This window comes from Antechinus flavipes, chromosome 1 (assembly GCF_016432865.1).
Source record: "Antechinus flavipes isolate AdamAnt ecotype Samford, QLD, Australia chromosome 1, AdamAnt_v2, whole genome shotgun sequence".
Lineage (NCBI taxonomy): Eukaryota > Metazoa > Chordata > Mammalia > Dasyuromorphia > Dasyuridae > Antechinus > Antechinus flavipes.
The window spans coordinates 679,953,953-679,972,712 of NC_067398.1; the positions used below are offsets into that span (position 1 = coordinate 679,953,953).

General features: G+C 40.5%; 1 protein-coding gene across 4 annotated transcripts in view; it reads right to left on the bottom strand.

Moving 5' to 3' along the window:
• The window catches only part of EVI5L (ecotropic viral integration site 5 like), a 66,220-nt gene that overhangs the window by 8,683 nt on the left and 38,777 nt on the right, over positions 1-18,760 (bottom strand). For 3 of the 4 annotated variants that reach the window (XM_051972495.1, XM_051972498.1, XM_051972497.1), the window contains exons 13-15: positions 17,571-17,603; positions 15,261-15,401; positions 2,679-2,807 (exon numbers count right to left, since the gene is read on the bottom strand). In XM_051972495.1, the coding sequence (XP_051828455.1) occupies positions 2,679-2,807; positions 15,261-15,401; positions 17,571-17,603 (303 nt within the window). The remainder of the gene's footprint in view (positions 1-2,678; positions 2,808-15,260; positions 15,402-17,570; positions 17,604-18,760) is intronic. The other variant, XM_051972496.1, reaches the window with a different exon arrangement.

Sequence of the window (18,760 nt, forward strand, 5' to 3'; positions counted from 1 at the left end):
GACTCTCAAATACTCTCTGACAAACTGGGGTCCCTCAATATGCCTCACATTCAGAAAGGCCTACATCTGGACACAGCACCTATCAGTCTGATTGAAACTGAGAATCATACATCAGATCACTGCACGAATGGCTGTGGGCAGGACTCCAAAAACACTATTTTTAGAGTCCTAAGAGAAGGGCCCCAGCTTTTGATAAGGGTGGGGAATAGGATAGGGGGAGGTAGGATATCTCTAAGCTTTTCCTTCCAAATGAACAGGGCACCTCTTAAGGGCTTTTTAGTCTCTACTAGGGTTGGAGATCAAAGGCAATGATCTAAGCAAACAGGGACTGATTTAACATAGAGGCTGTCTAAAGATGAACTGATCTCTGAAATCTCCATTTTGTAGAGTGGAGTCAATATGAAACTAGCTGGGGTAGGAGCCACAAATTCTGGCTCCTTACTTCTTTGCTGTCTGTGCTAAATAGGAAAACATCTCTAATGAGATGCTCTTAGAAGCTGGGGCTGGAGTACAGAATTTTTGAAGTTGGCCCTACTGTTGTAAATACTACTCAAACTAGGCAGAGCAGGGTCAACTTTTGTGACCCACATTGCCCTTTGCCTTCTTGAATGGCTGGCATATTCCAAACAGTGGTTACCATATTCTCTTGGATTACTGAAGGCAAACAAGACACTCTCAGAGGGTGTGTTCCCTGCAAAGTTCTTTTCTATCTGAATGGAAACCCTGAAATGAAAGCTGTGCCAAATCTGCTGCACAATTCTCAGGAAGTAAGTGTACAGAAAGAAAAGTAGTCTTAGAGCCCAATCTGGCCCATTATAAAAATGATAATGATCAAACTGACATTTATATAGCATTTTAAGGTATTTAGAGTACTTGGCACACATAGAGTCTCAATACTCTTGTGAGGAAAGTCTTAGAGGGATTATTATCCTTATTACACCTTTGAAGCAAGTAAGGTAACCTGCATAGTCATCTGGTGAGTGTCAGAGTGGTATCTGAACCCAGAACTGATGACAAGACCAGCACTTGCTTTGATCCATCACAGGGCAATTTCTAAGAGAGCTCTGTCTCCTTAGTTGGAAGCGAGTGCCTCTCTGACCTATCCCCACAGCAGGATTACTGTCCTGCAGTCAGAGGATGCCCAGGGACACCCCAGGTGTCTCTCCTCTCTCCATGTTGTGGACACAGAGAGTGACCGTAGTTCTGAGGCTGGCTTTGAGGTGGGACTCATAAGCACTGGCCTTATTTTGATGTTCCCGTGGACATACACATGTGATTTCTGTGTCCACAAGTTTCTGTGTATGTATGTATATAGGTAGTTGGGATAGGGGAGAAGAAGGGAAGGAAAATGTGTCACTCGCCTCTCTCCCAAGCCAAGCTAACTTCCCAGCAGTAATGCAGAACACTTTTAAAAACTCTTTTTGTACAACTATCTAGAGATGAGGCTTGTGTAGGAACCAGGACTTTACTTTTCCTTAGCTTTCTCTTTAAAATACTTTCAGTGATTTACAAGATCAGAGTGATAAAATCTTAAGCAGCAAAATTCTTTGATTCTGTGTGTAATAGGGCTGAGTTTGGATGGATAGATTATGTAGCTTTCTTTAAGTCCTTGCTAGAGTCTCTCCTTCTGCAAGAAGCTCTTTCTAATTCTTTTTAATCTTGATGGCTTCCTTCTGAGACCAGCCTAACTTATCCCGTATATATCTTGTTTGATCATAGTTGTTGGGATGCCATCTCCCCTAACTGACTAGGAATTTCCTGAGATCAGGGAATGTCTTGCTTTTTTTGAATCTCCAAAATTTAACATAGAGCCTAAAATATAGTAGGTGTTTCATAAGTGCTTGTTGAATGACTGATGACAAGTGCTTGGAGATCTTCAGATAACTTTGTGGAAGACAGTCCCAATGCCTTATAGACTGTTCCTGTGAGCTGGTAATATGGTTCTTTAACCACCATAAATCCTTTGGTCTCTAGGCCTGAAGGCAAAATTAGACATTTGGTTTCTGGGTCATGTGCCCCGATTCTTCCACTTTAGGACTGAAAATAAGATCCAGGTATCTAGCCTTTCTCTCTTGAGCCCCCACCTCAGAGTTGGAACTAGGACCTGGGCACCAGCCTTCCATCCAGAGCCCATCTCCCCAGTTCTGGGCATAGGATGGGGATTCAGACATCTGTTTTCTCTCATCTGTTCCAACTCCCTGCCTCAGGTCTGAGAAAAGGACCCAGCTATCTGACCTCTCCATCTTCATACCCGGAAGCTCTGACTCCTGGCCCTTTCCTTTATTCTCCCTCATTACTTGGGTAGTGGTTCTCAGGGCTCTCAAGTGGCCCCTCTTCTTGCACTTAGATGCAGGAAGGAAATGGTGGGGGAGAGGCACATGGAAATGTTGGTAGGAGAGCTCTGAGCTCATGTCTTTGAAGGTACCACAGACAACACCTTTACCAAGGTTTGCACAATGGGGACTGACCGCAGGGGAGAGGAAAGCCAGAATGATAAACAAGGTGGTGGTGATTGGGGAAGCACAATATAGGAATATCCAGAGGTTCACTCTGAAGCCACAGAAGCTTATTATTTGGGTAGGCGAGTTTCTATCTTATTCCATCCTATTCCATCTCCTCCCCAGACTGACATTTTTGTTTGCTAGTTCCAAGGCGCCCTTCTTCCTCAGAGGCCCCACCTTCTCCATGTCCAGGACTTTGTCCTGCATCTCTCGGAGGGCACTCAGGGTCTCTGTTTCACGCATTCGAGATTGCTCCAGTTCTGTCTCTAGATGGGTCACAAACTCTTCTGTTAGGCGAGGATTATCCTGCAGGAGACAAAGGACAAAGATATAAACCTGATGCAAGGTGCATTCCTAGAGGTGTGGGGAGGTGAGGGAGACAAAGAGTTCTGCTGTTCTCTGCCTTGGTCAGCCCATATCTGCAGTTCTAGGTTCAATTCTGGGTATCACTTTTTTTTTTAAGGTAACACAAGATTTAGTAACTTCTTCATTAAAGGATTGGAGCATTTGAAACATGATATTTCAGAGAGCAATGGAGCTAGGGTTACAGCCAAGAATCAACTACCCAGCAAAACTATAATCATTCATAGGAAAACTGGACTTTCAATGAAATAGAGGATTTTCTTTTTTTCTTTTTTTAATTGTGATTATAGCTTTTTATTGACAAAATATATGCATGGGTAATTTTTCAACATTGACCCTTGCAAACACTTCTGTTCCAACTTTTCCCCTCTTTCCCTCCACCCCCTCCCCTTGATGGCAGGCAGCCTGGTTATCACTTTTAAGGAGAGATACAAACAAATAAGAGTATGTAGAAAGACTGTTGGCCAAAATAATGAGGATATTGAATACTGGGCCATATGAAGAGCGGTTAAAAAAAACTGGGGATAGCCAGCCTGGAGGAGATAAGGTTTAGGAAAGGACATGAGAGCTGTCTTCAAATACATGAAGGGTGATCACAAGGAAGAACAGAATTTGTTCCTCTTGACCCCAAAAGGCAGGAGTAGGAGCAATAGGCAGAAGATGCAGACTGGGAACTTTTTGGCTTAAGAGAAAATTTCCTAATGCTTAAGGCTACCTTGAAGCTGCCTTGGGAGCTTTCTTTGAGTGAGCATCAAATGGAAGCTGATTTATTTCTTGTAAGGACTAGTGCTCAAGTACATATAGGCTGTTCCCTAAAGTCCCTTCCATGTCGGAGGTCTTCAGGATTCCAGTTTTCAATCACGTCTCCTTTCAAAGTCACTAGGCTGTCCCTAGAACCAGTTAGTCTGCCTTGAAACACAGTTTTGATCATGCAATGCTAGTAATAACTTTGCTTTTCTCTTTTTTTTCCCCACAAATGGTAGTTTTATTTAGAGGAAGAGATTACAGACAAAATGGTGGGATAAAACAGACACCAGGAATGGTAAATATGAAACAGAATTGGGAGAGCATAAAAAGGATTTTATGGAAAGGATAAGTTTCTTAGAGAAAGGAAACATCCCATGAGGTTGGGGCATGCCCTTAATTGGCAGGCTAAATCCTGAAAGGGATTTAGTACCCTAAAAGTGACTATAACTTTTCAACTCATGCTGCTACCTTCTGTAGTCAGTTTCATCATCGTCTTTTCCAGAGACTAAAAGGGGAAAATGAAGCATATGGTGGGACGTACAGAATTATCATCACCTGTTAACTATACTTAATTGATTAATCACTCAGTAGACATTTATTAATCATTTGTGTGCTTAGCAGGAACTGTGCTAAACATTGGAGGAATAAGAAGAGACAATTCAATTCTTGCTCTCAGGAAGCTTATAATCTAAACGGGGAGATGACTGTGTGTATATGCACATACACACACAGACATACAAATTTATATAAAACAAACTTATATAAGATAAATAGCAAATGATTAATAAGAGGGAAAAAACTGGAACTGAGAGATTACAGGAGGTTTCCTGTATAAGGTGGGATTTTACTTGGGACTTAAACCAATTAATGGGCAGTTATGAATAGAAGTGTCAAATATAACAACCCACAACTTGGGCATTATCTCTGAACTCCCAGCCATCAAACACTGTCATAAAAAAAGAGCACTGAGGCTTTGGGAGCAAGGATTCTTGGGTTCTCATTCTGGCTACACCCCAAACAGATTGTGATCTCGGTAAAATAATTACCACTCGGAGTTTCAGTCTCAACTGTAAAATAAGATGTTAGACTAAATGCTTTCTTCCAGTTCTAACAGTCTGGGTTTGCTGAAGTCTTACCCTGAGAAACAGGGCCTGGGGATGGGCAAGGCCTAAGAAAAGCATCTGGGGTGAATGCATCTGGTCTCTATTTGGATATCTTTGGTGGTTACACATGCCAAAAGGTCCTCATTCCAACGTTCAAAAGCCCTTCATCATTTGGTCCAACATACTTGTCTAGCCTCATTTCATACCACTTTCTTTCCTTTCCCAACCAAATGGAACAAGCCTTCATTTGCCATTGTTCTCCTTCCTTTTACACTCTGTGTTTTTGCTCCCACTATTTCCCATGCCTAGAATTCTCCCTCTTCTCCTCACATCTACGTTTTTCCTTCCTTCCTTCAAGGTTCAATTCAGATAATATTTTCTCTATGAAACCTTTCCTGATCTTCCAATTAAAAGTCATCTTTCTCTCTTTAAATTTTTCATTGCATTTTTCCTGGACTTCTCCTTTGCATTTCTCTCTCTCTCTCTTGTATCAGGGTGATTTTTATATTTGCCTCCTGGAAGAAAGGCTGTATACCATCTATCTTTGAATTCTGAGGGATGAGCACAACAATATAAGAAAATAAGAGCACCTGATCTGGTAAAATCTGTTTATGTCGAGCCCTGCATTCAGCATTTAGATATGTGCTTATTGGGGCATGGGCATCTCTTGTTCACCAGTTAGTCCATGACATGACAAAGAAAAAAGTGTACATAGCATTAAACATTTTAATCTACGGTGAGGCTCAGTTCCCCAAATTCAGAGAATAGTTCTTCAACAACAGTGAATAAAGGGAGTGAACAGAGGACGGAAGTTAAGACTGTTAAGGTTTGTGGCCCTAGCTAAGCACTCTATATCCAACCAAGTATGAGATCTACTTAAATAAACAACTGTTTTCTAAATATGGTCTTGGGATCAAAAGTGACCTGTAAGGATCCAGGTGAGGCCTTGTGATATCATAGTTATTCTCAACATTTCCTTCTCTCCTCTCCTCCCCCTACTTCAACTCTTTTATCCAGATTCTTGATTCCTGAAGTCCCAAATAGAATGGTCTGGAGGAGAAATCTATCACATGAGATAGAGGTCCTCTATGGAAAATATGAGGGGAAATACCACATATTTGTGATATTTGTGGTATTGTGGTATCTGTGGAGGGATTAGCAAGCTGTATTTGTGAAAAGAATACCCACACTAAGTTGACTACACATCTTTTAAAGTATTTTATTAGGAAAAGGAAAGTGGTATAGAGGACAGAGCTCTGGGTCTGGAGTCATAAAGATATGAATTCAAACTTAACCTCAGGCATTTATTAGCCATGAGACCCAGGGGCAAGTCATCTAATGCCACTGCCTCAGTTTCCTTAATAAAAGCACTTACCTCTCAGGGTTGTTGAAGATCTTATGAGATCATATTTGTCAACTTTAAAGTGCTATAGAAAATGCTGGCTATTATTATAATTATTGCTATTGGTACAATTATTATTAAAACTGGGAAAGAAGCTGGGTTTTGAGTCACTACTATCTTGGCTTAGATTTAAAAAATAAAACTTTTCACTAAACAAGAAAAGTTAAATCCTTTACCTTTCAAGAAAAGAGAGAAATTGTGCTTTCTAGAGAAACATGGATAATGGTGGAAAATGAAGTCTCTTTTGACATAGAGATGAGGCTTTGCTCTCAGTGAGTATGTAGTAAGTCAGTACTCTGGAAAAAGAAGAATGATTTTTCAAGGATATAACCAGGAAAAACACTCAAAGTAAGTTTCCAATAGGACGGGAAATAGAGCAGAAACATTTCTCAGCAGAGAAACTGAAATGTTAAAAGAGTTTCTATATGTCAGAATTATGACCCAGTTTTTTGTGATCTTAATCATTACAAAATTCAAACTCTGAACAATGAGAAATGATTCCATCTCTTAGGCTTTTTTTCATGTTGACAACTATTATAAAAGGAAATTCAATATGTGAAAAGTATCTGAATGACAAATCAACAGACAGAAAAAGCCATTGATTAAAAATTCCTTTAAAAAGGAATGTTTTACGTTTATGGTTTTACTTTTAAGTGTTAAGGAAGCCTCTTTGAGGCAGGGGAAGAAAGACCAGCCAGTAAATGCAGCTCCTGTTCACTGGTCAAAAAGTTTCTCCAAGCACTGGCAGGTGCTGGAATTTGGAATCTGGAATCAAAGGACTCCTGATGGTCCAATGAAATGAGAGTTGAAGATAAGGAGATGATTAGAGGATGATTAGAGGATGAAGGGGAAGATAATCAAGTATTTATTCGTTTTCCCTGCCCTCTTCCATTTTCCTAGGCAAGACTACCCCTCAGGGAGAATAAAAATATATTTAACTATTCATACCAATGCTTCAGATGAAGTGAAATCTGGAAAAGACTTTAGCTTAAAAAGGCCAAGATCCTCCACTGCATCCAGGGCCACTCTAGTCATCTTGATTTATATCTGGCCACTAGATCCTGATAGCTCCAGAGGAAAGTGTAAGGTAACTCTGTGCAAATTCCTTCCTCAAATCCAACTCATTTGCAAGTCATGACATCACCTTCCCGAATAATGGTCCTCTTTAAGAACAAGGACAAACCATAACACTATCAATATTTGTATATTTGGAGGAGGAAATGGCAAATCACACCAGTTACCAAGAAAACTCCAAATGGGATCATGATGAGTTAGACACTATCAGACACTACTGAAGAATAACAATTACAAAAAACCTATAAATCTGGACCATTTCATTGTCCAGAGTAGACAGGCCTAGGTGGTATATCACATTAGAGGTTTCTGAGAAAATGGGATAGCATGAGGGTACCAGGCAACTTTTGGAAGACTAGGGCACTGAAAGGGGATGGGGGACAAAGTCTAAAGGCAGAATAAACCTAAGTGGTAATGAAGACAACCTAACAACACACTTTTATTTATGAGGGACAACCTGATAAAGCAGATAAAAAATTCTCCATCCACAACTTAATAACTATGAGACTACAGGCAAATCAGAAATCAGCTTGATTTTCTCTTATATAAAAGGAGGAATAACAATACCTACTATAGGGTGCAGCGAGAATCAAATGATCACACACACACACACACACACACACACACACACACACACACACACATTTTCTCTCTCTCTCTCCCTTTCTCTCATTCTCCTCCCTTTCTCTCTTTCTCCTACTATCCCTATCCTCTTTATCTTTTTTCTGTTTCTCCTTTTTGAAATTTCCCTCAGTTATTAGTTCCAATGATCTCCCTTTAAAATCTAATTTAATCTTTTTCCTCACATCTTCTGCTGCCTTAAATGATCTTAGAGGTCCATCTAGTGTCCCCCATTTCCCCAATTGTACTGATGAAGAATTTGAGACCCAAATAGATTCAAGTGAATTGTCTTGAGCCCTTTGTGTTTCCCATCTCCTACCAATCTCTATTTCCTGGCCGAATCATCCTTGTTCCTTTAGCCTTTACTTACAAACATTCTTTTTTAGATGTTTTGTCTGGCCAGTGTACAGAGCAGCCCTCAGGCCTTTCCTGCTTATACTGGACCCTGATTCATGCTAAGTACTATAGAATGGAAGACAACAGGGTGCTCCTTACCTGCTAAATTTTTACTGCAGGGGGAAAAAAAAAAGCTAACAGATTTCTCCAACAGGGTGTCCTGTTAGCTCCAGAGTGAAGGCAGACATAACCACAAAATGGAGTGGGGGCAGGGTGGGGTGGGGATGGAGCAGCCGTTGCACTGCTGCTTCTGCAGCTGTTGACAGTTGATCAGATAAGAAATAAGTCTGAGGCTGGGGACCAGGACAGATGCTTCCCTGTGCCTATGGGGGACTCCAAGAAAGTTCCCTGAACTGAACAGGTTATAGTGGTGATGACTACTTTTCTTCCTAGGAGGCAGAGGCCCTGGACTCACCACAGATATCCTGTTTAAAAGACCCTACTTTTAATCTCAGTGGCTACTAAGGACAGAGGAGCCAAGAACACAAAGATTGGACTCATAACTTTAGTTAGCCTGGCCTAGTTGACCTAGATGATCTCTGACACACCTTTCAACTCGGATTCTAAAATTCTAGCCCTCTATGATTATGCATCTCCCAGAACCCTAATTTTGTCCACCTCTCTGACCTAGCTGCCTCCATTTAAATCTCTTCACAACTCTGCCTCTTCCTATCTTAATAGTCTTATCTTTTACTCCTTTCCATGCATTCCCGAAACAGCCACAAAGACCTTCTTATACTCCTTAACATGACGGTATCTCCCAACTCCAAGCCTTCTCCTGGAACATTCTACACCATCCTCTCTACCTCAGGGCTTCCCTGGCTTCTTTTAAAACTCACTTCAAATGTTACTTTCTGCTGAAGGCCTTGGCTGATCCTCCCACCCTACCCCCTCCCTTCTACAAGTAATTTCCCTCTGAGATTACCTTTTGTCTATTCTGTATGTACTGAGTGCATACATGGTTGTTTAATTTTGTCTGTCCCATTAGAATGCAAGTTCCTTGCATTTTGGCCTTTCTTTGTATCTCCAGTGCTTAACATATTATCTGGCACATAGTAATTGCTTAATAAATGTTTGATGACTGATTATTATCCATGCCTATTCCTCAAGGATCTTGCATCTGGGGAGGACCATATATTTCTGTTCTGTCTCGAGCCTTTGCATATAGTGGCAAAGCATGCAGATCCATGCTCAGGTCTCACTTTATCCAAAGGCATGGCCATGAAGAGTCCTAAAATGATGTTCCTGGCCTGATGGGGAGAAAAGCTGGAACTGACTTTGTCTCCAACCAGGAGAATATTTCATTTGCTCTTGCTCATAAAGAACCAAAGAATGGGTCATTCTCTTTCCTAAGGCCAAAGATCCTGGGGTGCAAACCCTGGGGAAATGCATCTTCTCTCTAGTGAAAGCCATCAGTATCCTACCAGGCAAGCTCAGCTCTTCTCTATGCTCCCTAGGAGAAGGTCATACTCAAATCACATCAAATCAAATAGCAAATGAAATAACATGTAAGGCACTTGAGAAACCTTAAAGTGCTATTATCAGCTATCATTAACTATTATTAACTATTATTATGTAGCTGCTCCTTAGGAAAGGGGACTTAGAAACTAAAGTTTCAGTCCCTTCTCTTTTTCTGTCTTTCTTCATCTCTGTCTCTGTCACTCTCACATCCACATCCACACATACAGACCCACACAGACACAGACACACATACACATAGAGTGGGGTCCTCAATATTTAGATGAGCTGGGGTGGATCTCTTATATCTCCGATGGTGGAACTCGTCTATATTTGCTAATCTTTTGTATATCTTCTCCATGTGCTCCAATAAATTCTCTACCAGGGATTCACCTAACAACTTGGGGGAGGAAGCGTCCTCTTTTGAATCTCTTGCCATTTCATGGATAATAGTCATTATAGGATGATTTCAAACTGGAAGGGACTTCAGAAATTATATAGTCCAACCTCTCCATTTGAGATTAGGAAAGGAAGGTCCTGCTCTATTTAAGGAAGTTGCTCGAGGTCACATAAGCATTAAGTGGAAGAGCTGAGACTTCTGAATTCAAACTCAGTACTCTTTCCACCGTATCACTGTTGCCATATGCCTCGTCTCTTCCTTTTCTAGTCACACATCTCTCGGCTGTAATCTATTAGCCTGTTTTGCCTATGCAAAACATTATTAGTACATCATTAGTAATATTTTAGCCTACTTATCTCCACTATGTACCATTTTATTGCCATTGGGTGATCCTCAACTTCAATTCTTTGGAGACCATGGAGTACCATGATTCACAGCCCTATAGTAGCAGCAGAGTGAATAAAAACATTACAACGATGGGCTTTTGTTTCAGGGAGAAGCTTTGAACCATTATAAACACTGTATATTTTTCCAAAGGCATTCCAGATTGCTCCCCTCCTGTCGTCCAAATCTGGACCATTTATGGTTCGTCCACAGAATTTGTCCAAGACAAACGTATCGATGGGCAAGTTCTATGGATTGTTCTCATAGCTTTATATCACAGCCTGAACCATGGGCAAACTTCACCTACTTGAGTTTTTCCTGTATAGATATGGATCGAGCTGAACACTCAAGTGACTGTGGCTGTCACTGAGGAGGCTCCTAAATATTTGGGGATTTAATGAAATTAAAACAGTGTCATCTGCAACAAGAACATCTGGAGATTCTAATCAAATATAATGAACTGCTTTTCCAAATGAACTCTGTGCTGGCTTTTGATAATGATTTCAAACACATTGGTGATTATGTTGCCTTATTTCATCTATCATTTGACATTAATCATCAGAAGTTTGAACAGAGTTATATACCCCCTTACATCTTTTAAGGAAGCTTGAATTAATTTGACATGCATGGGAGTTACATTGTTGGAGTGGAACCTTTGAGGTAGCATTTTGTTGTACCAAATCAAACACTACATTTTTTCAATTGTCAATTCTTGGTCATTTTCACTGTGTGTGTATGTGGGCACATTTGCTCAGTGACCACTTAGTTATAAAGATGAAGCCTAGAAAATATCATTGGTGAAAGTCAAACTGCTCCCTTCTCAACTCTTCAAGAATTCTCTCAATGCTTTTGTAGATTTTTCTCCTATAGTTTTGTAGAACTGGTAACACAAGTAGAGTTAACCACTATTTTCTCAGATGCCTTTTTTTGAGATAATATTCAATATTCTTTCCAATATTCTTATATCTGTCCTTTTAGATAACTTGGGGATCAGGCTCTCAACACCTTCCAAACTGTGTTACCTTCTGCAGATATCCTTTGTACACAACTCCAGTCTAGCTGTTCTTTCTGCCTTTGTTTCTGGTGTCATTTCTGTTTCCTATGTAGTAATTCAAGTAATTTAGAGACTGAGATATAAGTAGGTCAAGTATAGTTTTACTACCATTAAAAAAGACTTAATGATAAAAATCTTAACAGATTTTCCCCCATTTTCCCATTCATTTTCTTCTTTTAAATTTCATTTAAATGTTTTCAGTATGATTGATTTCATTCAACTTTTTACCAAGCTTTCTGAAAACATGCCTTTCTTTTCACAGCATCTTCTTGTTTTGTGAAACAATATTACTCAATTATTTCATCATCTTCCTCTGTATGAATTTAAGAATGAGGTTAGATTTTTAATCAGCCATTGTTCTGAGGCATAACCTTTCTTTGTTTGGCAAAAATATTAAGGTTTGCTGGCGGAAGAAGCTTCTGGGAGGGAATTTGAGGGAACCTTTTGCTACTCTTACTACTGTAGTAACTGATTTATATCAGTTAAACTTCTTAAGGAAATAGTGACAGCCAGTGTTGATGTCTGTTCTTTAATTTACTTTTCATTTTTCCACATCAACAGCCCATTTAACAAAGTCAGATTAGACTTGGCTCAATTATGTAATTTCTTCTTTTTTTTTTTTTTTTTATTTCTTCTAACATGATGCTGATTTTGACCTGCTCGCTAACAAATTAATGGTCTGGCTGTACACACAGCTGACATGGAAATGGCTCCCACTTGTTTTTTTCTGTCTGTTAAAATATAAACAATCTCATTTTTGTGTTATCTGACACTTAGTGTATTCAGTATTTCCTGGCTCTCTTCTCAAAGAATATATTTGTGACATATTATATGACTTCTGAATTATAATCCTTTGGCTGCTTTCATTTCTCACTTTCAAACATGCTTTCCAACACTTCCCTCTCCCCCTCCCCCATCTTCTCCATGTTCACCTTAACACTAAAATTACAAAGTATTAAAATACATAAAAATTAATTGAAGGGAAGCTCTTTTTTTTCTATTTGATCAATATCTTTACGATACACAAACTATAATTATTTTATTATCTTCTTGCAAATGTTTATCTTGAATATAACATAGAGGATCAAATATCTCATGAAACGATGTTGCTTATTAGTTTCGTATGCACAATAACTAACCATAAGGCCTATGGAGAGCCTATGAGCAATCTTTCCATTTAACTGCCACTTTCTTTGTCTTCTGGATTCATTTTTGGCAAAAAAGTTAAAATTGAATTGATTCAGTTCCTCCAGTAAAAAACCACTTAACTAATGTTATTATGTGTGATTTTTGGCATCTTCTCTCCTTTATACCACTCTGCCACTGAAGAAATAGAAGGAGGCCACTTGGAACTAAGGGACATTTTAAATTTTTTGTTTCATGGATTGTCGTGGCAAAAGGATTCATTATCGAGTGGCTAATCTGATGATAATAAACCTCTCTGAACTTAGCCAGGTTGGTCCTTGGAAATTAGACAGTTGGTATTGAATGGCTTTCCAGGGTGAGTAGAACTTGTCAGGCTGAATTTATGAACGAAAAATCATTTTTAAAGCACTTTATCTGTCCAAAGCACTGTACTAATACAGGAGATAATAAACAGAAAAAGCTCATTTTCATTCATATTCTAATGGGGAAAAAAGACATATTCTTTGCAGTTCCAGCTGCAAGTAAAATGGAAAGGACCCATGGTTCTTAGGGTGATGAGAAAGCAGATAAAATCATCTAATTTTGGTGTAGAACCATTTGACAATGCCAAAAACTTTGGGGGTAAACCTTCTCCTGACATGCAGAGGTTGTGAGTGTTGAGGGGAGAGCAGGGGCACATTTGCAGAAGCAGTGATCAGGTCACATCTGTTTCCCAAATGATGACTGAGGGGTTGGGATGGGAAGAAGCAGGATCAGAAGTCTGGGGTCCCTTGTCCTTGGTTACTGCTTTCTTTTCTCAGGGATGGCTGTAGAGCTGGCCTAGAAGTATAGATGGTAGCCTGGAAGGCATGGCTATTCCTAAGGCTCTTGGGTTCAGGGTCCTGGGCTCTCTTCACTGGAGTCTGAGGTTCAACATGCTTGGAACATGCTGCCCCTTCTCTTCCCAGGGTGCCTCCTTGGGGCAGTAGTTGTCAGTAGCTGATGGGGATGGCTAGCCCCTGCTCCACAGAAATCACTTCCCCAGTAACCTTGGTAACATAGGGTTACCTCCATGCTGCTATAGGATTTGGGGGATTAATAAGATACTTCTTGTGTGTGTTTAGCTCACTGTGAAAAAAAATTCTCCATCATATAGCCGCTTGGATACAAAAGCGTTTCCAAGAATTCATAAGGGGATGATCATACTTTGCCCGGTGTAGACTTAGGAAGGTTTCCTTGAGTTGGGGGGGAGGGGGAGAAAATCTAGTCAATTGTTGGCCATCTGTATGTGTGTGGGATGATAGCTTAGACTAGAGTTCCATGGCCTGCTAGCCCAGGTACAGGTTCCTTGCTAATAAGCTTATTGATAGCTAGCTAGCAAAGGCTAGCATTTATATCGTGCTTTACAAATATTGTCATTTGCTCTTTTACTACAGCTTTAGGAGGCAGGTGCTACAACAATCCCCATTTTATAGGTGAGGAAGCTGAAGCAGACAAAGGTTAAAGGACTTGTCAGAGGTCACATAGCCAGGAAGGGTCTGAGATGGGACTTGAACTGAGGTTTTCCTGATGCCAGGCTCAACACAATCCACTGAATCACACAACTTGGGATGCTCATATGAGAATGACGCCTGAAGAGCATCCAAGAGCACCTGTGCTCCATTGGAACTTGCTTTAGGGTAAGAGCACAGCTCTCAGGGGTGTCCAGGTGACTCTAAGACAAGTGTCCTTAGCTAAGTCAGTGTCTGTCCCCACTCTCCTCCCAGCTGCCCCAGCCCCCAATTCTTTTCACAAGGCTCAGGCTGAACCTCTCATCTCAGAGAAGCAGAAATAGAGCCTGAGGATAGAGGAATGACTTGTCCAATCAATGTGAGCATTTTGTTTTGTGAGGTTTGAGAAGGACTCTCTTAGAACAGTTCCATGAGGGATGGAGTCAGCTCTTGTGAGCCTTATTTGACTGATGAGCAAACTGAGGCTGACAGAGGTACAGAGACTTATTTGGTCCCATAGATAATAAGAGGCTGCAGGTTTATGATGCTTTACAGTTTGCAGGTGTTTGTATGAGTATGCTGTCATCATCCCATTCTGTGGATGAGGAAACTGAGACTGAGTTTGGCTCAGTGAATAGCTGAGTTAGGATTTGAATCTGATCCTTCCTGACACTACATCTCATTTTTGCATGCTTGTTTCCACGTTGTCTCCTTCGTTAAGTCTAGGAACTCCTTAAAAGTAGGAATCGTCTTATGCCCATTTTATTCCTTTGGTATTCCCAGCCCTTAGCTCAATGCTTGGCCCACAGTTGGTACTTAATATAAATGCTGTTGTCTGACTGCCTGACCAAGCCCCTCCCTCCATGCACCTAATAACTGGCAGATTGGGGATTTGAGCTCAAGCTGTCTGACACCAAATTCAATATTTTGTCTCCTTGCTAGGATTCCTAACTCTGGATGACTTGTCTCAGAGCTTTCTTCCTGGATTTCTCTCCCTTTGGTGTATTAGGCTCAGCCTAAATCTGTCACCTGTTCACGTTTGCAGGGCATAAACACCTTTGGGAGGGCCAGCTTGCCAGGCTAAGTACCAGCATCCCCTTGGCCCCTTTTCCTTCCTGCTTGATATGGCACTCAGGGCTTACCTGCTGCTCCTGGAGCTGCCGGATGGTGCTCTGAGCCTTTTGGAGGTTCTCAGTGGCTGAGCTGCACTGCTGCTTCACCACAGCTAACTCCCTTTTGATGACATAGTTCTCCTCGGCCTCTTGGGCTCTGGTGACCTGCCCCTAAAGGAGAAAGGAAGACCAGTTATAGGGGGATTCTTCATGCTTCTGCCTCCCAGGCTCTGCCCCCCCCCCAACTCTTGGTCCCCACCCCATGCCACACAAAGATGGAGTCTGGGTTCCAAGGGGACACGTGAGACAAAAGGCGTGCTGGACATGGCAGAGTGGTTAGGCTTCATGGTCAGGTGCTAGAAGATGGTGAAGGAGAAAAAAAAGAGAAGGAGAAAAGGTAGTGATTAAAAGCTTTGTGAGAAAGGAAAAAGTGAAGCATCAAACTGTCAGGAGTAGGAAAGAAGATGAGCCAAGTTTGCCAGGAACCCAGGATCCTAATAGCCTAACCTGACACTAAGGGTACTTCTATTGTTCCTACCAACTCCAGGTCCTCTCAGGGACCTCAATGTACACAGGGCTAAAAAATAAAGCAGCGCTTGGTAGCCTAAATGCTCTACTGACAGATGCTCCATGGGACAGCAAATCTGTCCTGCTCCTATTTAACTCTGTAACAGGAAGAATGCTGTTTTCCTGAGTCTTTGGGGGAATACAGGGAACTAAAGAGTCATTAAAGCAGCAGCAAAGCATTGCTGGTGTGTGGCAAGGCTTCTCATAGGGGTGCTACAAGAATCACATGAAATAATGGATAAGAAAGCACTTAAGCCACAGAATGTAAAAGTTGGAAGGGACTTAATGATAGTTTAGTTCACTTTTCTCATTTTATAGATGATAAAACATGGATGGCATAGACTGGGTGACTATGTTCATAAAGGTTAACCAGAGTAGATGTTTTCCAGATTTACACAGCAGACCATGATTTTTATCTTTTCTTTTTTTTTTTAAAAGGCCACAACAAGTCAATATAAAGACTAGTGAGGCATGGAGAGATTGTAATCTGCATCATTATGGGGCTGAAATCACAGTTTTAGAAGTAGTAAGGAGGCACTTAAGTGTTTGCTAAATCCATCAAGACAACTAAGGCCTCAAGACATTTCAGGGACATAAACCCAAGAGCTCAGTGACTTGCCCAAAATCACAAAGCAATTTAGTGAGCTGATATTGGCACCGAGGTCTGAAGCAAGATCCAAAGCTCTTTTCATTATCCTGTGCAAAGATTCTAAAGGGGTCATAAAATGAAGATACAATCCTAGTTTTTAAGGAAATTAAAATCTAACAACAAATGAAGATACAGAAAAACTGGTCTAGAAGTTCCCTGCCCCAGTCTGGATCATCATTTCTTCTCTTATGTCTTGTAAGCAAATAAATTAATGTTTTAAGGGTTTAGAAATAGGGATGGGGACAGCAGGTGAAGGAGCAGCTAGCAAACCAGATCCATATATTTTATTGAATCCCTAGCTCTTGGGCAATTTACCTTATATGATAAAATTTATCCAAGACAACCTATTGAAGGAAATAAAAGCATACTTCAAGAATGTTTTCTTGAAGACATTCTTTCATTGAATGGATGGGAAATTAAACTAGCTAATTTTCAAAGGTCTGTTTTAAAGATTCCACTTTTCCATAAATCCACACTGCTGCCATCCCCATAAAAAACAAAAACAAATGTGGACTTTTCCCACCTAAGCTCAGTGTAGAAAGTTTCTGGAAAAGATGGTTCAGTGAAACAGGTAGGTGAGTTAGATTAGAAGCCAAGCGCTGGCATAAGATGCATTTCATATTTGTGATGGAAGGACAAAGAGAAGACTGAAAAAACAGAATGGTGGTTCAGATGTACACACACACACACACACACACACACACACACACACACACACACAAACACACACTCTTATCCTTCAGAGAAATCTTTCTTCTCTATCTCTCCCCTCTTTCCTATCCCATATACACTTCAATAAGGGAAAACTATCCTCTCTCCCTAGATACACATACTCACAATCACTGCAGGAAAACTCTGAAAAAAGCATCATCGTGCATCCAATAATTCCACAAATGGCTACTTGTTTAGAGGTAGAGAGAAACTTATTACATGCACTGTGTGAAACCCACTTCTTCCCCCTATCCTTTATACAGGAACATTTCCCACCTCTTCCCCAAAGAGCTGCCCACATACACACAAGTTCAAGAAACAACTGCAACCACTGGAGAGGTAGGCATTGGCAGAAAAAGCATGGAGTGCAGATGGAAATCAGAGATGGGTAGGAAGAAAAAAAAATACTGTACCTGGATTAACCTATCAGCCAGAGCAGCACTCTCCTACCGAAACCCAGGGAGGAGATCCCGAAAAGGGGAAGAGGTAGAGCAGAAGGGATGGGATGTGGGGAAGGGGAGAGAAGAAAAACATGACAATAACCGGCAGTTACTAGCACAGTAGACTAGAGCTACAAGCAAGGTAGAAAGAACAGGCTGAGGGCCAGAGGCCATAGGCAGGAATCCAGAAGACAGCCAAGGCTAATACTGCTTCAGTCCCACAAAAATATACATGGGCTAATGATTGGGGAAAGGGAGAAGTAGTATCTGGAGCATCTGATGAAGTAGAAATAGTAGGGTATATTGCTTCCGGCCCAATCCCACCCCCTTCTTTTCCAGCATTATCATCTGTTCACAAATCAGTTTAAGAGGTTCTCTAAACAGAGTTGCTATAGTAACAGAGGGAATTTTTTATTCTCTACATCAGTTTTTTACTTTTTAAAAATATATTTGAGAGTTTTACTTTTTTTTTTGTTCTCATGTATATATTAAAAAAAATCCTCACACATCATGACATATTTCTAGGCTACATAACAAAGAAAACAGAATTTTAATGAAGTTGTTTGTCCCTAGCAAAATGACCAAAGAGGAAAAAGGTTTTCAGTTATGTCCAGAGCAAGCCTGGGATGCAGGCTGAGAGAGGGGAAAGAAGATCATAGGCCTATATCTCGCTTCCACCATAGAGCCTCTCTTCCACCTTCCCTTTTAATGCCATCAAAACTGGAATTTGTCCCTCTGCTAGTAGCACCAAAGGGTCAGTGGTACAGTTTAAATAAGCATTTATTGGATTGTCAAAGTTAACATTGCTGGGCATATTGTCACCTAGTATGTGGCAATACAATTAAAACCAGCTATATCCCAAATTTAATTAAGATAGATTAAGTTTTAGCATCATTCAGGGAAACATTATTTCTCTCTCTGTGTGTGTATATATATATGTATATATATATATTTATCTATCTATATTTATCTTTTTAGAACTTGTCTATATATATAGATTATGGCATTTACAATAACAGTTACGGCATAAGCAACCCATAGAGTTAATTACAATGCCACTCAAGCATCAGTGAAATTATATCACAGTCTCATTTTATATCCCATTACAAATCACAGCATCACTGACAGTGAAAGATAGTAGGAACGCTGTCACAAACCAACAT